Source organism: Drosophila innubila, chromosome X (genome assembly GCF_004354385.1).
Source record: "Drosophila innubila isolate TH190305 chromosome X, UK_Dinn_1.0, whole genome shotgun sequence".
NCBI classification, from domain to species: domain Eukaryota; kingdom Metazoa; phylum Arthropoda; class Insecta; order Diptera; family Drosophilidae; genus Drosophila; species Drosophila innubila.
In genome coordinates, this window is record NC_047626.1 from 15,532,740 (window position 1) to 15,548,946 (window position 16,207).

Sequence of the window (16,207 nt, forward strand, 5' to 3'; positions counted from 1 at the left end):
AAATTTTGGCAATGCTTGAAATGAATATTGTTTTAACTTGCATATGTGTGGTTATGTTAAAAACTAAATTAAAAATAATATGTCAATGGATCAAATTAAAAAAAAAAAACAAATTAATAATAAATAAAAATAAAATAATAAATATGTAGACTAAATACACAATGTAATATTAGAACAGAAATAACTTCTGATGCATATTCATTTAATTGTATCACTTTTGTTGATGAGTTAGTCTGTTTATGTTTTTAGTTTCCATAGCTATATTAATTTTAATTTCTAATAACAAAATAATAATTAATAAAAAAAAAAGCAACTACACAATGTAATATTAAACAGAGTTAACTTCCGATGCTTATTAATTTTTATACCCGTTACTTAAAAAATAACTTTTGATTAATTTTAACACCTTTGTTAATCAGTTGGTCTGCTTATGTTTTTGGTTTCCATATCTAAATTAATATTAACTTCTAATAACAAAATTATAATTAATAAAAAAAAAAAAAAATGTACAATGTGATATTAAACAGAGTTAACTACCGATGCATATTAATTTTTTGATTAATTTTAACACTTTTGTTAATCAGTTAGTCTGTTTATGTTTTTGGTTTCCATATCAACATTATTATTATGATTTGATTTTATTACTACTTTCATTTGCTTATGATTTATGAGTGTGGCAAGCGAATAAACCCGTTGGTTCCACGGTGCCATCCGACTTCAGCGCTGAAAGATTCCCAGGCGCATTGTTAAATCGCATGCAGTTTGGGTCGCCGACTTGGATATTGTCTGCCCGCTGGGGTCGTTTGTCAAACCTTATGGCGTTTTCAAGTGCAAAGCCAAGGTTGCATGCGAAGGAGTGCAGTTGGCAGCAGTTGCCTCTATTATCGACACGAAACGGGTTATAAATAGACAGAGACACACAGATCGAAGAAGAGAGAGCGAGAGAGACGATGGTTTGATCAATCCATCAGCTGGAGTCGGGCAACAGTTGCAGAATTTCACTTTCTTTCGAAATTGCGGTGACCTCAATTTATTACCAAAGACAACAACAACCGAAACAACAACCACAACAACGACAACGACAGCATTAAGATCCACAGCAGCAACAACAACAACAACAACAGCAACGTTAGTTGGCCATAAGCCTGACAGCCCCCGCAGATTTGGACGCTGCTTTTGTTTTGATTCATCTCATCTCATCTCATCTCATATCATCGCAGCGCCTCTAATTGAATTACGTTGCGTTTGGTTCCCCCATGCGGGGATTTAAGAGACGTTCGCCAAAATAATTATGAGAAAGTCAACGCCCATTGTTGTGTTAACTTTTTCGGCTGCCACAAAACCCCTTCTTTCCCAGCCCCCTTCATTTATTACCATTGCCATTGATATTGAGTTTAATGTGAAGCTCATTTTCACATAATTAGCGCAGTTGGCAGCTGAAAACTAACTCTGGGTCAAAGTTGATCCAAAGTGTCTGTCAAAAATGTATAAATAATTAGGCTAATAGTGAAATGAATGAAGTGGCATCATGCAACTTGCAACTTGTTGTGACACCTCGCGAAATGCCATGACAATGTCGTATATAAATTAATTTTTTTCCTTAGTTATTGTCTACAAATTTGAGCTGTGTTTGGATAACAATTTTGCGGTTTTTTATTATTATTACTTATTACTCACAAATATTGGTCTTTAATAGGTCAATCGAGCTTATAATTTAGTTTAAACCTAAAATTACCCGTGTCTTCGTAGATCTTAAAATACATTTCAGGATATAAATTTTCGAAAACCAATGAAATAAAAAATTACTGAAAATTAAAGTCAAGAATTTAACCAAATGAAAAGTGAACAACATTTTCCGTATTTGGGTTACTTTGTGTGTGATCCCATGGCTTAATTGTTAGAGTCGACCTATCACATAACTAGAACTACAGTTTGAAAAATAACTGGGTTCGAACCCTGCCATGTTAAATAAGATCTGTAACTTATCTGTTCTATTTATTATTGAAATGACACCTAAAATGCTTAAAGTAGCATGTAATAATAATAATAAACGTTAAAAAAAAAAAATAAAATAAGTTTGAGTTCTGGATTGGTAATTATAGACCCATTTAGTATTTTCAACACAAATTTTCAATTAATTTCTCACAGTATGGGAAAAGTCTTAAATAAGTACAGAAATTAATAAGTACATACTAAAATATTTTCCAATGTGTGGCTTACCAGCAACAATAGTTGACCACAAAACGAAGAGAAAAAGAGAATGACAAAGAGGATGATGGAGATGGGAAGAGAGAGAGAGAGAGACGCATGGATGTCAATGAGCGAGGCAAATGCCAAAGGCAGCCATAAATAATGGTTAATTGACATTTAGACGCACATGGAAGGAAGTCCAACATTTTTGTGGGTTCGTCGAGTATTGCATGCACTTTTTTTTTTGCAGTATGTGTTTTTGTTTTTGTTATTTGTTGTGGTCGCGCAGTTGCATGGAAAGCAAAAGTAAATGCAAAAGCAAAAGTATTGCAGGAAAGAGTTAGTTGCAGTGATGATAATGATGACGCCACCTGGTGGCCAGTAGATGGCCATTGGCTTGGCTCAATTAACAATTTGGGCCATGACCCCGCCCCAAAAGTGCAGAGAAAGCAACAACAAGCAAGCAGCAATCCATTAGACACACAAAGATACATACACACATGAGAGCATGTAATTATGCATCCTCATATGACTAACTGTGCTCAAGTCTGTTATCTGTGGTTATCTCTCTCTATACTTTTGGGGACATTGACGTTAATTGACTTTTAATCTGGAGAAGCCACTTTAAAATCCATATTCGAGTGGTTGAGGGGCTAAGGGAGATTACCCAAGGCTCAACACTGAATGATTTGTCAATAAATTGGAGATGGGAACGTGACACGACACGCGCTTAGTATTCGAATCAATTATTAATTACTAAATATTCGCTGGAATTTCTACAAAAAATGAGAATAAAATATACTATTCTTTAAGAATGACACCATACAAAAAATGCGGGAGTTTAACGTATATAAATCGAATATAAATCGAATGTACTTTTGCCTATATTTTCTTATAGGCCTTTAGTTGGAGCGCTGTAAATGACAATAAATATACTTATTTTTATTATAGGTCTATTTTGTTTAATTTGTTGTCTGTTATTTTTGCTTATCATTATCATTTGTTGAGTGAAACATTCTTGGAAATTGTTTTTTCCTATTTGATAACTGCTTCAGTTTAGTCATATTATTTGTCTTTTCAGTTGATAAATGCCCATTATCATATTGTACACATGAAATGTCCGGTTAAATCTGATAATTAAAACAATTAAAAGGCCGTCGTTTTTTTTTATCGGTACAATTAAAATTCTTTATCAATACTGTGCGTAAATACTCAACAAATACTCAAACAACCTCGAAAATATTACAAAATGAATGAAAATGTGATTAAATTGTGTATGATTTAGTCTAAAGTTTGCCAAATTTATTTATTGTATTAAAGTTATCTTTAATAAAATCGAGAGTTAGTAAAATTAATAAATTAATTTGTATTTATTATTTACTTATTCTTTTTAACAACCTAGTATGCTATTTTGTTGATAAAACTATTGTAAGATCTGAACCAACTATTGCATTTATTTACTGTTTTCACAATGAGAATATTTTTAAGTAATAATGAGAGAAAGAGCGAGTTTTCAAATAAGCTGGAACCATGGGAAGTAGTTTCTTAAAAAACTTATGGAATGGAAAAATGAATTTCCTGGCACAAAAGAGGATTCGAGATTACGCATTGTTTTTCAATCAAATATTTCGTAGGAGACTAATTTTCAGTTCACTAATATCATTAAGTCTTTATAGCGTGTTATAAATCTCTTTATATATCAATTTAATGAAAAATAATCCAAATTTCGTTGGGCTTCCCTGGAAGGGGTATTTAATAATAACACACTGGGCGTGTGGCTACTGACAGATAAATAACCTGTTTGCCAGCTCCGATTCGAGTCGAGAGTCACATTAAGTGGCGCCTCCGCCTCAAGTAATGGTCAGACCTTGGCCGTGAAATGAAGCCGCATAACCGGCTGAGCGGCGTTGCGTTGACTGGGTCTCGTGTCTCGTAACCGGATCAATAATGCCAATCATTTATGGCCTGCTCCAATTTGGCCCAAATTAATGACTGTCAATGTCTGAGACGTTCAATTTATGAGCCGAAAAGTGAAATGCGAAATTTCTCGCTCAGTCACCTTCAAGCTGGTTCCCCGCCTTCAATTACCGATTAACCATGCAACCCACTAGCCAGCAATGCAGTGCACTGAGCCAAAAAGGGGAGTAACTGCGTTTATTTTATATTTTTTAATTTTTATACTCGTTACTTAAAAAATAAGTAAAAGGGTATATTGTGTTCGTATATTCTTGATCAGCATCAACAGCCGAGTCGATATAGCCATGTCCGTCCGTCTGTCTGTCTGTCTGTCTGTCTGTCTGTCTGTCCGTCTGTCTGTCCGTCCGTCCGTTTGTCCGTATGAACAAATGGATCTCAGCGACTATAAGAGATAGAGCAACCAAATTTGGCACACAGATTTCTATAGACCCCACGCAAATCAAGTTTGTTTCAAATTGAAGCCACGCTCCCCTCCGCCCCCGCAAATCGCAAAAAAATCACCACACCCACAGTTTTTAAGGTAATTATCGTTATCTATTAATAGTATCTATTATCCCACTTTATCACAGCAAAATCGGACAAGTAAAACGGCAGTAATAGCTAAACAAAATTATTTAAAATTAATGCAATACATGCACACAAAAGTATGCAGTAGTTTTTATTAGGCAGTAAATTCTATAAAGTATTTTAATATATATTGAAATAAGTAACGGGTATTCTATGGTCGGGATCTCGACTATAGCCTTTTCGACTACTGGTTTTTTATAATATAAAATATTAATTAATAAATATAAAATACAAATAAGCTGTTGCTAAAATGTATTTTCTTATACTTTAGTTAGACTTCAACTCAAGTCTTTTTAATTACCATTCAATTGTACTTGGCATAGTTTTTCTCTCAGTGCACTCCACTCTCACTGTCTTCTGATCTCGTTTCAGGCAACTCACAGCCAGTTGGCAACTTTGTTACTTGCCTTTTCCACGCTGCTGATGACGACAGCATCGCTATCACCGCCACCGCAGCCAGCTGATCATTTGATTCCACCACCAGCGCCAACAGCTTCAGCTTTAGCGTCAGCTTCAGCTTCAACTTCAGCTTTGGCTGCTCTGCCTGTGCCACAGCGGCTGACGCATGCGGGCTACTCGGAGCCGGCACAGGAAGGTGGCTTCATGACACGCGTTGCACGCTGGTTTGGCTTGGGCGCTGCTGCAACAGCTACACGCGATCAGCAGCTAAGCGCCAGTTCACTGAGCTATGCTTATCCTAAGCCGGCGCAGAACTTTGATGCAGCTGGAAAGCCTTGCGGTCTATGCAACAAGTATCCCTGGGTACCCATGATGGGGCAGCCGCAGCAATCGCTGCACATACAACAGCAGCATTTGCAGCATCTGCCGCAGCAGCAGCAACAGCAGCAGCAATTTCCGCTGCAGCAGCAGCTTCCGCAGCAACAGCTGATTGCCAGCTGGCAGCAACCTTTGGCGCAGGCATCTCAGCATCGTCAGCGTGCTGTGCAGTTCCATGCGCCGTCACAGAGCGTCTTTTTGCCCATCTCTGTGCCTGTGCCGGCATTGAGTCAAGTGGCCTTGCCACCGATCTATAATGCACAGCAATTTCGTCCACTGCTGCAGCAACACACACAGCAGCAGCAGCAACACACACAGCAGCAACACACACAGCAACAACAGCAACACAAACAGCAGCAGCAACAGCAACAACAGCAACACACACAGCAACAACAGCAACAGCCACAACAGCAGCAACAGCAACACACACAGCAGCAACACACACAACAACAGCAGCAACACTCACAACAACAGCAGCAACACTCACTGCAATTGCAACAGCAACACTCACAGCAACAGCAGCAGCAACACACACAACAACAGCAGCAACACTCACAGCAACAGCAGCAATTGCACCACCTCCAACAGCAGCTGCCCCTTGAGAATGTGGGCGCCCACTCGGAGCTGCGTCCTGTGCCTTTTCTGCCAACAACAGCACCAACTTCAACGCAGCCGGCGCAGCAAACAAGCAGCGACTTTGAGATTGTGCAGAGTCATCAGGTGACAGACTTTGTGACCTCCGTGGAGTATCCGGCAACGTTTGTGCAGTCGCATTCCATAGATCTGGGAGAGCATAGCCCAGTCATTTCAATAACGCCTTTGCCCTCAAATCACAAGGAGCAGCAGGAGCAACTGCAACCGCTGGACATTAGCACAGTACGCTATCAACTGGAGGATTTGAGCAGTGGTGCAGTGCATCAACATTTGCCTGCCTCACAGCTGCTCACGGAACTGGGACACTTTGAGCCGCAGACAACATTGACACCACCGGCGGACAATTATCCGGCAGCTTCGTCCCAACAGCAGTTGCAGCATGAGCAGGAGCAGGAGCACGAACAGGAGCAGGAGCAGGAGCAGGAGCAGGAGCAACAGAATCTGTACTATGCGGAGCAGTATCAGGAGCTGGCGGAGACGAGCACGGTGACGCCACAGTACGAGCAGTTTCTCTATACGACGGAGCAACCGACGCCGCCGGCTGCTGTGGAGTTAAACAATCATTTGGTGTCTGTGGTGCGAGATGGCAGACAACGAGACACGCCGAAACGTCTGTTGGATTCGCCTATTAATCATGTGCAGGATGGAGTGGCACCGCCACCACGTCCATTTACACGCGATCCCGCCGAGCTTAGCTTTCGACTTGGTCAACCCACGCATCCGCCCACGCCGACCTCGACGTATGGCGCCATCGATGCCAGTGGACAATACGCGGGCATGTCGCCGCCAGGACCGCAGCAGGTGATCATTCCATATACGACCAAGCAGAAGCCACGCCCCTTTGAGCCATCCAAATGGACACCTGGCTGGCGGGTGAGACCTGCCCAGGTGCAGGACAATGATGTGGAGCTGCATGAGCAGCAGGAGTCCAAGCTGGTGAGCACGGCGACAGCGGCACCACCGCCAAACGCACGACGCACCACCAAATATCTGACCAAGATTCTGGCCACCAATCTGCGCGAGCTGCTGAAACGGGAGCGGGAGACGAAGCGACGTCCGTCCACCATTGGCGTGGACATCTCGAAGCTGCAGCACAACATTGACGGTTGGACGGAGCAGGAGTACAACTCGCTGTCGCATCGTCCCAGCACGCCAACCATACGCGGCCGTTCCAAGCACATTCCCACGGAGTACTTGACCACAACGACGCCAGCGACGCCGACGGCAACTTCCTCATCCATGCGGCAGTCCAAGATCACACGTGGTGGCTTTGAACTGGGCGGCAGTGCCACCTCCAATCATGCCAATGTCGGAGACTTGTCCACATCCATTAACAATTTGGAGCAACTGCAGCTGAAGCGTTTTCCGCCCATCGATGACAATCGATTGCTCGATTACTATGAGACGCAACATCGCCAGAGCTATTCCACTCGCGGCACAACTCCTATTCCCATCACCACGACCACAACCATGCCCACAACCACAACGCCGACTCCGCCGACGGCAAGGACCACAAAAGAGATGATAACTCCACTCTATGTGAGGACCACGCCGGCGCCAATGGAGCTGTGGAAACAGGCTAAGGTGGCCATACTGCCGCAAACGAATGAGAAGGTATATGTGGTCACCCCTCAACCTCGCCATCAGCCGCAGCATAGCGAGTTGTCCGCCTCCGCATCGGCGCAATCTCCGGTTTATCAAACGCCAGCGCCCAGATTTCCACGTGTGAGACCCACTCCGCGAACAGCAGCAGGTAATCTTTAACTTGAGTCTGGTACCGTAATCATTATAAGTTATATTATAAAAATTACTTGGTAATGATTATATTTCAATATTTTATGATTTTCATCAAGAATAACATATAAAATTTTAAGTAATTTAATAAAACTTACACTATAATCATTATTTTTGATCAAAAACAAAAAAAAATCAAAAATAATCATTTCAATATTTCAATTTTTTATGTTTTTCATCGAGAATAATCATTAGTTTTGAGTAATTTAATAAAACTTACAGTAAAATCATTATTTTTAAGCAAAAAAAAAAAAAAAATTTAAAATTATCATTATTTTGGATCAAAACAAATAAAAATAAAAAATATTCATTATTTTTTATCAAAAAAAAAAAATATATAAATCAAAAATAATCATTTTAATATTTCAATTTTTTATGTTTTTCATCAAGAATAATCATTAGTTTTGAGTAATTTAATAAAACTTACACTATAATCATTATTTTTGATAAAAAAAAAAAAAATAATAATAATCAAAATAATCATTATTTTTGGTCAAAACATATAAAAATAAAAAATAATCATTATTTTTGATCAAAACAAATAAAAATAGAAAATAATAATAAAAATAAAATAATTTATCAAAAAAAAAAATAAATAAATAAAAAATGATGGTCAAAAATGATTTTTATTTTTTTCGCTCAAAATAAAACCCAAAAATAGTACTGGGAGTTAGCTTTGTGATTCCTTTATAAGGATATGCAATAATATTGGTGAAAAGTCGAACACAGAATCCGTAAATTACTGTTAAGTTTCATTTTGAGCGAATAAAATAAAAACAATTTTGATCATTATTGATTTTTATTTTTTTTTTTATCAATATTAATGATCATTTTTGATTTTTAAGTTTTTGGATCAATAACAATGATTATTTTTTAATTTTATTTTCTTTGATCAAAAATAATGATTATTTTTGATTTTCTTTTTTATCAAAAAAAATGATTATTTAAGTTTTATTTAGTTACTCACAACTAATGATTATCATTGAAAAAAATGTAAAAAATCAGAAATTTAAAAATCATGGCGGAAATGCAGAGATTGTAATATTATAAAGATTTTGGTGTAAATCCATTTTATTTACGACAGTTATAAGTTGGTGTTTTTTTTTATTTAAAAAAAATCATTATCATCACTCACTTATTACGGTTAACATTAATGAATAATTTTCAAAAATATATTCACAGCTGGTGAACTGATGGCTGCCACGCCCACGCCCGCAACGGAGCAACAGCGCAACTATACGCCGGATATATTTGGACTTATGGGTCTCTCAGCATATGTGCCAGCCGAGCCCGTGGAGATCATTGATGGCAATTCCAAAGTAAATCGCAATGCTCCAGCAGTTCGCTTTGATATGTAATTCTAACTCTTGTTTTGTCTCAAACACAAACACGTACACAAAAATCTCATTATACGCAAAACATCAAAACATAAACCACATCCGTATCCGCTCACACACACACACACTCACATGCAGGTAATCACAATTGTGACGTCGGCGCCAACAGCAGCTGCGCTGCAGCGGCCAACAGCAAAGTCAACGATATCGCCCTCGCCTAGATAGACTTTCCAGATAAAGGAATCTCAACAGACCAGAGAGGATGAGCCTACAAGCCTGCCCCAAGCAACACGCAACATGCAACATCTATTGTAATATATTTCCCCAGGCCAATGGGATCGAACGAATGATTCAATGTGTAATCCTGTGTCGAGTTTATATTGTAAGCCTAAACCAATTTTAGAGTATTCTTGCATTTGGTAGCTTTACACTTACATTTAGTTATATATGTTTGGTAATTTGTTTTTTTTTTGTTTTGTATTTTTTTGTGTGAAATGTGACGCCTATTTTGCTAGAGCTATAATATTAAATTTATATCATATATTTGATATAATATGCATATGAAAATCTATAGCAAGTCTAGTTTGGCCACGCCTCTTTAGCCACACGCGTGGGCGTCAGTTGTGTGTGTGTGTGTTATAACTATTTAAGCAAATAAAACAAATTATGGAAATGCAATGTTAAGAACAACAATACCAATCAAAGTCACTTTTATGTATTTAATGTAATTTTTAAGTGCGCATAAATCGAGAAAATTACAATTTTTTCAAATATATATATACATACTTACTAATAAATTAAAATTTGTACTTGAAATGTTTGAATTTTCTTTTAATATTTGAGCCTGAAAGTATGCAGCAAATAATTGCATTGCAGTTTAGAAATAAGTAAAAGTGCATGCACAAAAGTATGCTACAATTTCTTAGCAGTCGCATTCAAAGAGTCGCTGCAAAGTATGCTATAGATTTTTGAATGACCCATTTGCATATGAGTTTTTGGTTGGTTTTCCATTGGTCTGTATTTCTTGAACAGCCCTGATAAACAATTAAAAAAAAAAAAAGTTACATGTGGAACGTGCCTTATGTACTTGTACTTTATGGCTATTTGTACATTGTATAGTTATTTATGTGTTTGTATTGATTATAAAGATTTTGTAATGTACAACTTAAGTCTATTAAAAAAAAAACAAGCTCGAATTCTAAGAAGCACTCAATCAGCTGACCATCTTTCGTCTGCGACGTCGTAACAGTGCCTCCAAAGCCCAAGAGGCAGCTGCAATAAAGGACAACGCGTCAAGACAATGCAACGTCACCGAATAGTTAAAGCGATCTCTTACAAGACCTGTAAGAATCAGAATAGAAAATTATAATAATGTTAATAATGTGATCACTAAATACGCACCAACAAACGGGCCGCATAAGAGCGTAAACAGGCCCGAGATAAGTAACTGGAGACCTGAGGCGCCTGGCAGACGATTCAATGGCACATAGCCTGGTATAATAAGTGGCCAGAAGATTGTGCGTACTCCCTTGCAGAGACCAATCCACACAAAACAGCTTAGGATAACGCCATAGGATCTCGTGCTGGCAACGACGCTGCGTCCGATTGCTATGCCCACGACACCAATTAGAAAGAAGACACGATTATCCCAGGGTATCTTTTCAGTGAAAAACGGCACAAGGAATCGCATTGTGATGTCCATGCCGGCCATCAAGGACATTGCCACGGTAATCTGTGAGGTGTTGAACCCAAAGTCCGTGAGTATAAACGGTGTCAAAATGGAGAAATTCAGCTCTCCAAAGTTGATCACCGTCAAGCCGGCAACAAGATTCACAAATGTAATGTCCCGCAACAGATCCAGATCGAAGAAGGTGACCACCTTCTGAATGAAGCTCATCTTGTCTGGATTCGATTTTTCCGCTTCGTTATTGTTGTTTGGCTCCGGTTCTTGGCCTGGTTGCTCAGCATGGATGCGAGCATAAAGTGCTCGCTGCTCGGCGCAGGTGCAACAGAGCTTCGACTCCAGGTGGGATTCCTCGCGTTCTCGTCGAAAGTTGTTGGGTCGGAGGAAATCTTCTTCTTCCGACTGGTGATCCTCACTAATTGGTGAATGTAAGCGCTGCGTGTGCTCCAGATCCTTGGAACTGGAGATTGTACGAAAACGAAGGCGTCCAGAGCTTAAAGATAGCTTGGAGCCATACCAGCCATCATTGGCCCTCGACAACATGGGCGTGCCCGGCTCAATGATCTCGTAACCAGGTCGTTGAGCATCATCATCTTGGTACAGATACTGGCTGGAGAAAATGCCACCCGGTTCACGATTGCGCTGAAGCGCACAGTGAGAGCACAACAACTCTGGCTGCTGCTCCAGCATCAGAGATGCATTTGCCGTGCTCGCTGCTCCCGTGTGATAGCGCACCGGCTGATAGATGAGTGCACTCACAAAGGCATGCAGGGAAATCGCGGCAAAGAGAAGAACCGTGCCCTGCACATCGTAGACGCTTAGCATAAAGGTCACCAGAAAGGGCAAAAAGATGGGACCCAATCCTGTGATGGTCCACGAGAAGCCAGCGGCACGTCTGCGCTTCTGCTGGAAGTATGTATTGATGGCCAATGACGAGGCCGACACGCTGATACCCATGCCAAATCCTGCAAACAAAGATCATATTAAATCCTGGCATAAAGTGGCTGCTACTTCAAATACCGTAGAGTATCGCATAGGCGAATATGTAGCCAGCAAATGTCTCACAGAAAGCGGTCAGTACAATTCCGCTGAAGCAGAGTAAGGAGCCAACCATGGCCACCTGGCGAAAGGTGAATCGCCGGAACATGGGACCATTGAGCAGACCCGTACAGGCGGACACCGCCGGATTTGTATTGATAATAGCTGTCACTTGTGAGCTCGACATGCCCAGATCAATTAAACGCTCCCGGAACATGAAACCAAATTGTTGCAGACAAGGATACAGTGATAGCTGCAAATGAAGCATGATAACTCCATTAGGAAGGCAGATCTCGCTTGCTATTCTTGTGGTTGACATTCACCTACATTGGAAACGCCAGCAGCTACGCACACGAGCCACGCCCAGCCGCCATCGGGTGCCACAAAGTCAACGCCCAAATCGCTTTTATCCTTACGATTATAGTATCCCCCTGTGCGTGCTCGCTTGGGCAATGGCTGTGTGGTATCCTCATAGACCTTCTTCTCATCCGGCACCATTGCGATGGATCTATAAAGATTTTAAAATGAGCTATAAAATCAAAAGCTATAATTATTAACATGGTGTATCACTGTGAACGACATTCCACGCTAGTGACGAAAGCCTCACGAAGGGTTTGAAATGCGACAATATATACAGGAAGAATGGAAAGTTTGCTACGACTCTCCAATCAGATCGAGCTATATAACGATCAAATAGGTATAGTATTAACTAACAAAAATACGTACTAAAACTTTTTGTACATTACCTGGTTTTGGTTAAATTTATTAATTTAAAAAAAAAACGCGTCGAATTATACTTAGATCATCCCAATCCGACAACTGGTTCAAAATATAATCAATTTTGAAATTTTTTATTTTGTTTCCCAAAATGATATGAAAAATCTGTTTGTTTTTTTTTGTTTTGTTTCTATTAAGGCGTTGAAAAGCTTAGATTTTGTTATCAGTATTTATTCCTTATCGTATATTTAGATATTTTTGTTTTACGACTTTTTGAAAACACAGCCATTTTAGTGGGAAAACGCTAAAACTCGCAGTTTCCAAGCCAAGGAAGCTACAGATATGTTAAAAAGCCCTCATTAAGGACTTTTGGGCGTACCCTTAAACTTTTTTCTGAAGTACTTATGTGAAATGCTACTGGTGAAATAGAGTTTTTGTGTCACATTTTCGCGAGTTATGAGGAAAAGAAACACACGTATTATAAGAGTTTTCAATATGCTGTACGTAGCAAAATGTTGCGGTATTTAATGTATGTCACATATCTATCAAAATTTTATTCGTTAAGATATTACACATTAAGTGTATACATTAGGGTGCATCTATTTTTTCAAAAAAAAAAATGGTACCCCATATTCGTAATGCTAAGATGCTAAGATGTTTTTACCGAGAAACTTAGTTCTAAAATTAATTCCGTTTTTTGAGTTGAAGAATTTTGCGTTGTTAGTCCTTGCAAGGACGAAAATTATTCTTTAACACGAGTTTTATAACAATCTTGTTAGGGTCGGACTTAAAATATTAGGAATATGGTAATAATTCTTGCTAAAAAAAAAAAAAAACACGTTTTTCAACTCAAAAAGCGGGAACTAGAAATTGATTTGAGAACTATGGTTTTTTGGTGAAACATCTTAGAATTGACCGTAGATTACGACCTTGGGTTACCATTTGTCAAGTTTTTTTGGCCCATACAAATCGATGCACTCTAGTATACATACATATGTATATAGTATGTGAAAAGTGATCGTTTAACTGCTGCACTAGCAATTGCCAATGGGGGATGTAAATCAATCAGAGACTGACGTCGTTTTAACTAATAATTGAGTTCCGCATCATTGCCAACTGCCAGTTCTATTCTACACTGTGGTGTTGCCAAAGGGTAGCCAATGAATATACACGTATGTAACTGGCAGAAGGAAGCGATGGTTAAAGTACTCGAATATTATGTTCATATTGGTGTTGTTTTTGCGCAATTTGAAGAGCCGGGTTCATGGCTGGAGCGTTTGGTAACCGCAGCTCAAATCTTTGATCGCAGCTTATCAGCATCGTCATATGACTATGACATGTCCAGACTCCGGTCCACAAACTTAGCGCGCAAATTGTTTGCGATTTTCGTGTGTGAATCATTTCAAATGCAGCTGCTGTACGAGTCTATATATGCATACTATTATTATTATATATGTATATGAATATGTATATGTATATAGAATATATGCTGAAGACACATGCACAAGGTTAATACATAAGCGGTAGACTTGGTATTGATATGTGTAGCCATGCTCGGCTAATGTGGGCGTGGCTCTAACTGTATTTATATAAGCTGTCTCTGCTGATCACAAAAACAATGTCATTGTGTCTATAGTGATCAGATGTGATCAATGATTTGCTTGTCCAAAGCTCTACTAAATGCGATCTATTTCATAAAAGAAATATGATTTTAGAGTGAATATGATCTAGAGTATAGAAAGAATGTGTATCACGATTCCATACAGAATATGGTCTAAACTATTAATCGTCGTTTTTAATCTTGATAGATTGTAGTACTGATAAGTAGTATAGATAATAAGGAGTATTGATAAATTATCTATTTAATATTTTCTATTTGAATGAAATCAATACTTGAACCTATTTATTAAGCTTATCATTATCTGATAGCTATGAAGTTAACCTGCATAAAACCCAATACGTTAACCATATTGCTCTATCCCATACACACACTTGACTTGGAGGCAAACAATTGTTACAGATAGTGAGATAACAAACAGTATGTGTGTGTGTAAGCAATTGATCAGAAATTGATAAGATTGATAACAACTGTACTAGCGTCCTTTTGGCAATTCCAGAGATCTTGAACAGAACAGCAAGCTCTCGCTAAGTCTAATTTTAAAAAAATTATAATCTTCATCTAAGATATTCAAAAATCATAGCCAACGATTTTGGATTTTTCAACACGGTTTCGAATTTCGAATGCACAAAGGTTGTTTTGTTTTTAACAAATATAATTTTTCAGAATACAGATTAAAATTATTTTACATCAATATATTTTACCGAAATGAATATCGACTTTGTAACGTTTTTCAGTTTAATGTTTGTTTTTGTTTCAAAATAACGGTAATATTTCGGTTAAAAAAACTATGTATAAAAATGTTCAAAATATGTTTATGTAATTTTTTAATTTCAAATAAAAACATTCAAATTAAAAATAAAAATCAAATAACGGCATATTTAAGTTAAATGCTTGATTGAACCAATTTTAACCGTTATATATAAATCGAATAATTGAATAAATTCGAGTATTTGGTTTAGGTATAAAAAAAAGATGTTTTGTTTTTGCGATTTCGTTTTCAATGAAGGTTTCCAATTTCAATCGGTTAATACCGGTTAACGGTTCCGGTACCGGTAACGGTTATATCTCTGGTGTAAGGAATTGTTCTATATTACTAGGTTTCACTGTCACTGACGTATTTATAGACATCTGTCTTTTCGTTTAATGTGTAATAAATGACGCTCTGATAGTGCCAGGTGAGCTGCTGATCTCATAGAGAATGCCGTATGACGACCGCACGAGTCTCATTCGTGATAAGAGCGTGTATTTCTAGTACTAACAATTAACCAAACCGGGCGCCATGTAATCGTTAACCGTTAACCGTTGCCCAGATATATTTATGCACAGGAAGTCTACGTATTCATGTATGTGTGTATCAATGATATATGGATCTTAAATTGGTTTGCCTCGTTCTTGTTCTTGGCACATGCGAAACTTGGCACCTGATCTCTTCTTTCATGGCTAATAAAAAGTCGCCTTTGGCTTTTCCTTTTCGCCTTTACACAAGTTTATTTTTACTTTATTTCTGCATTCAAGCACACACACACACACACTCACAGATGCCACACACTTAACTTTTGCAAATTACATTTTTGGGTTGCACTTTCAGTGTCACCTAATTAAGTTCAAGGTCGTAACGCACTGAGTGGCACTGAGGGGGGTGGGGTCACTCACTTCTCATTTACAAACGATCCGACGAAAATATAAAATGTTTTCCGATTTCGATTTCAATTCCAATACCGATTCCAATACTGTTTTCCGCTGCGAATTCAAATTGGTTCTATTCGCAATTTGTTGGCGACTTGACGCTTTTAGCTGCTCAAACAAACTAAAAACCGATGGCCGCTGCCCAATGGCCGATTGTCAACGCCT

General features: G+C 38.6%; 2 protein-coding genes across 3 annotated transcripts; one reads left to right on the plus strand and one right to left on the minus strand.

Moving 5' to 3' along the window:
• The first annotated feature begins 5,157 nt into the window (after positions 1 to 5,157).
• LOC117787288 (ataxin-2 homolog) lies at positions 5,158 to 9,578 on the plus strand. Its single transcript, XM_034625781.1, has 5 exons — positions 5,158 to 5,535; positions 5,641 to 5,792; positions 6,096 to 7,918; positions 9,142 to 9,278; positions 9,435 to 9,578. Exons 1-5 carry the CDS (start codon positions 5,158 to 5,160, stop codon positions 9,519 to 9,521), a joined length of 2,577 nt encoding a protein of 858 aa, XP_034481672.1. The 3' UTR covers positions 9,522 to 9,578.
• A 779-nt stretch (positions 9,579 to 10,357) lies between these two features.
• LOC117782457 lies at positions 10,358 to 16,184 on the minus strand. 2 transcript variants are annotated; one of them, XM_034619527.1, is made up of 5 exons: positions 16,010 to 16,184; positions 12,346 to 12,526; positions 12,001 to 12,271; positions 10,698 to 11,945; positions 10,358 to 10,637 (listed from the first exon to the last, which is right to left on the minus strand). In XM_034619527.1, the coding sequence occupies exons 2-5, from the start codon at positions 12,514 to 12,516 to the stop codon at positions 10,510 to 10,512; spliced, it is 1,818 nt and encodes a 605-aa protein (XP_034475418.1). In that variant the 5' UTR covers positions 12,517 to 12,526; positions 16,010 to 16,184; the 3' UTR covers positions 10,358 to 10,509. The 2 variants fall into 2 exon arrangements, with proteins under 2 accessions (XP_034475418.1, XP_034475419.1); XM_034619528.1 differs by lacking the exon at positions 16,010 to 16,184 and adding an exon at positions 15,924 to 15,941.
• Between the last annotated feature and the right edge of the window lie 23 nt (positions 16,185 to 16,207).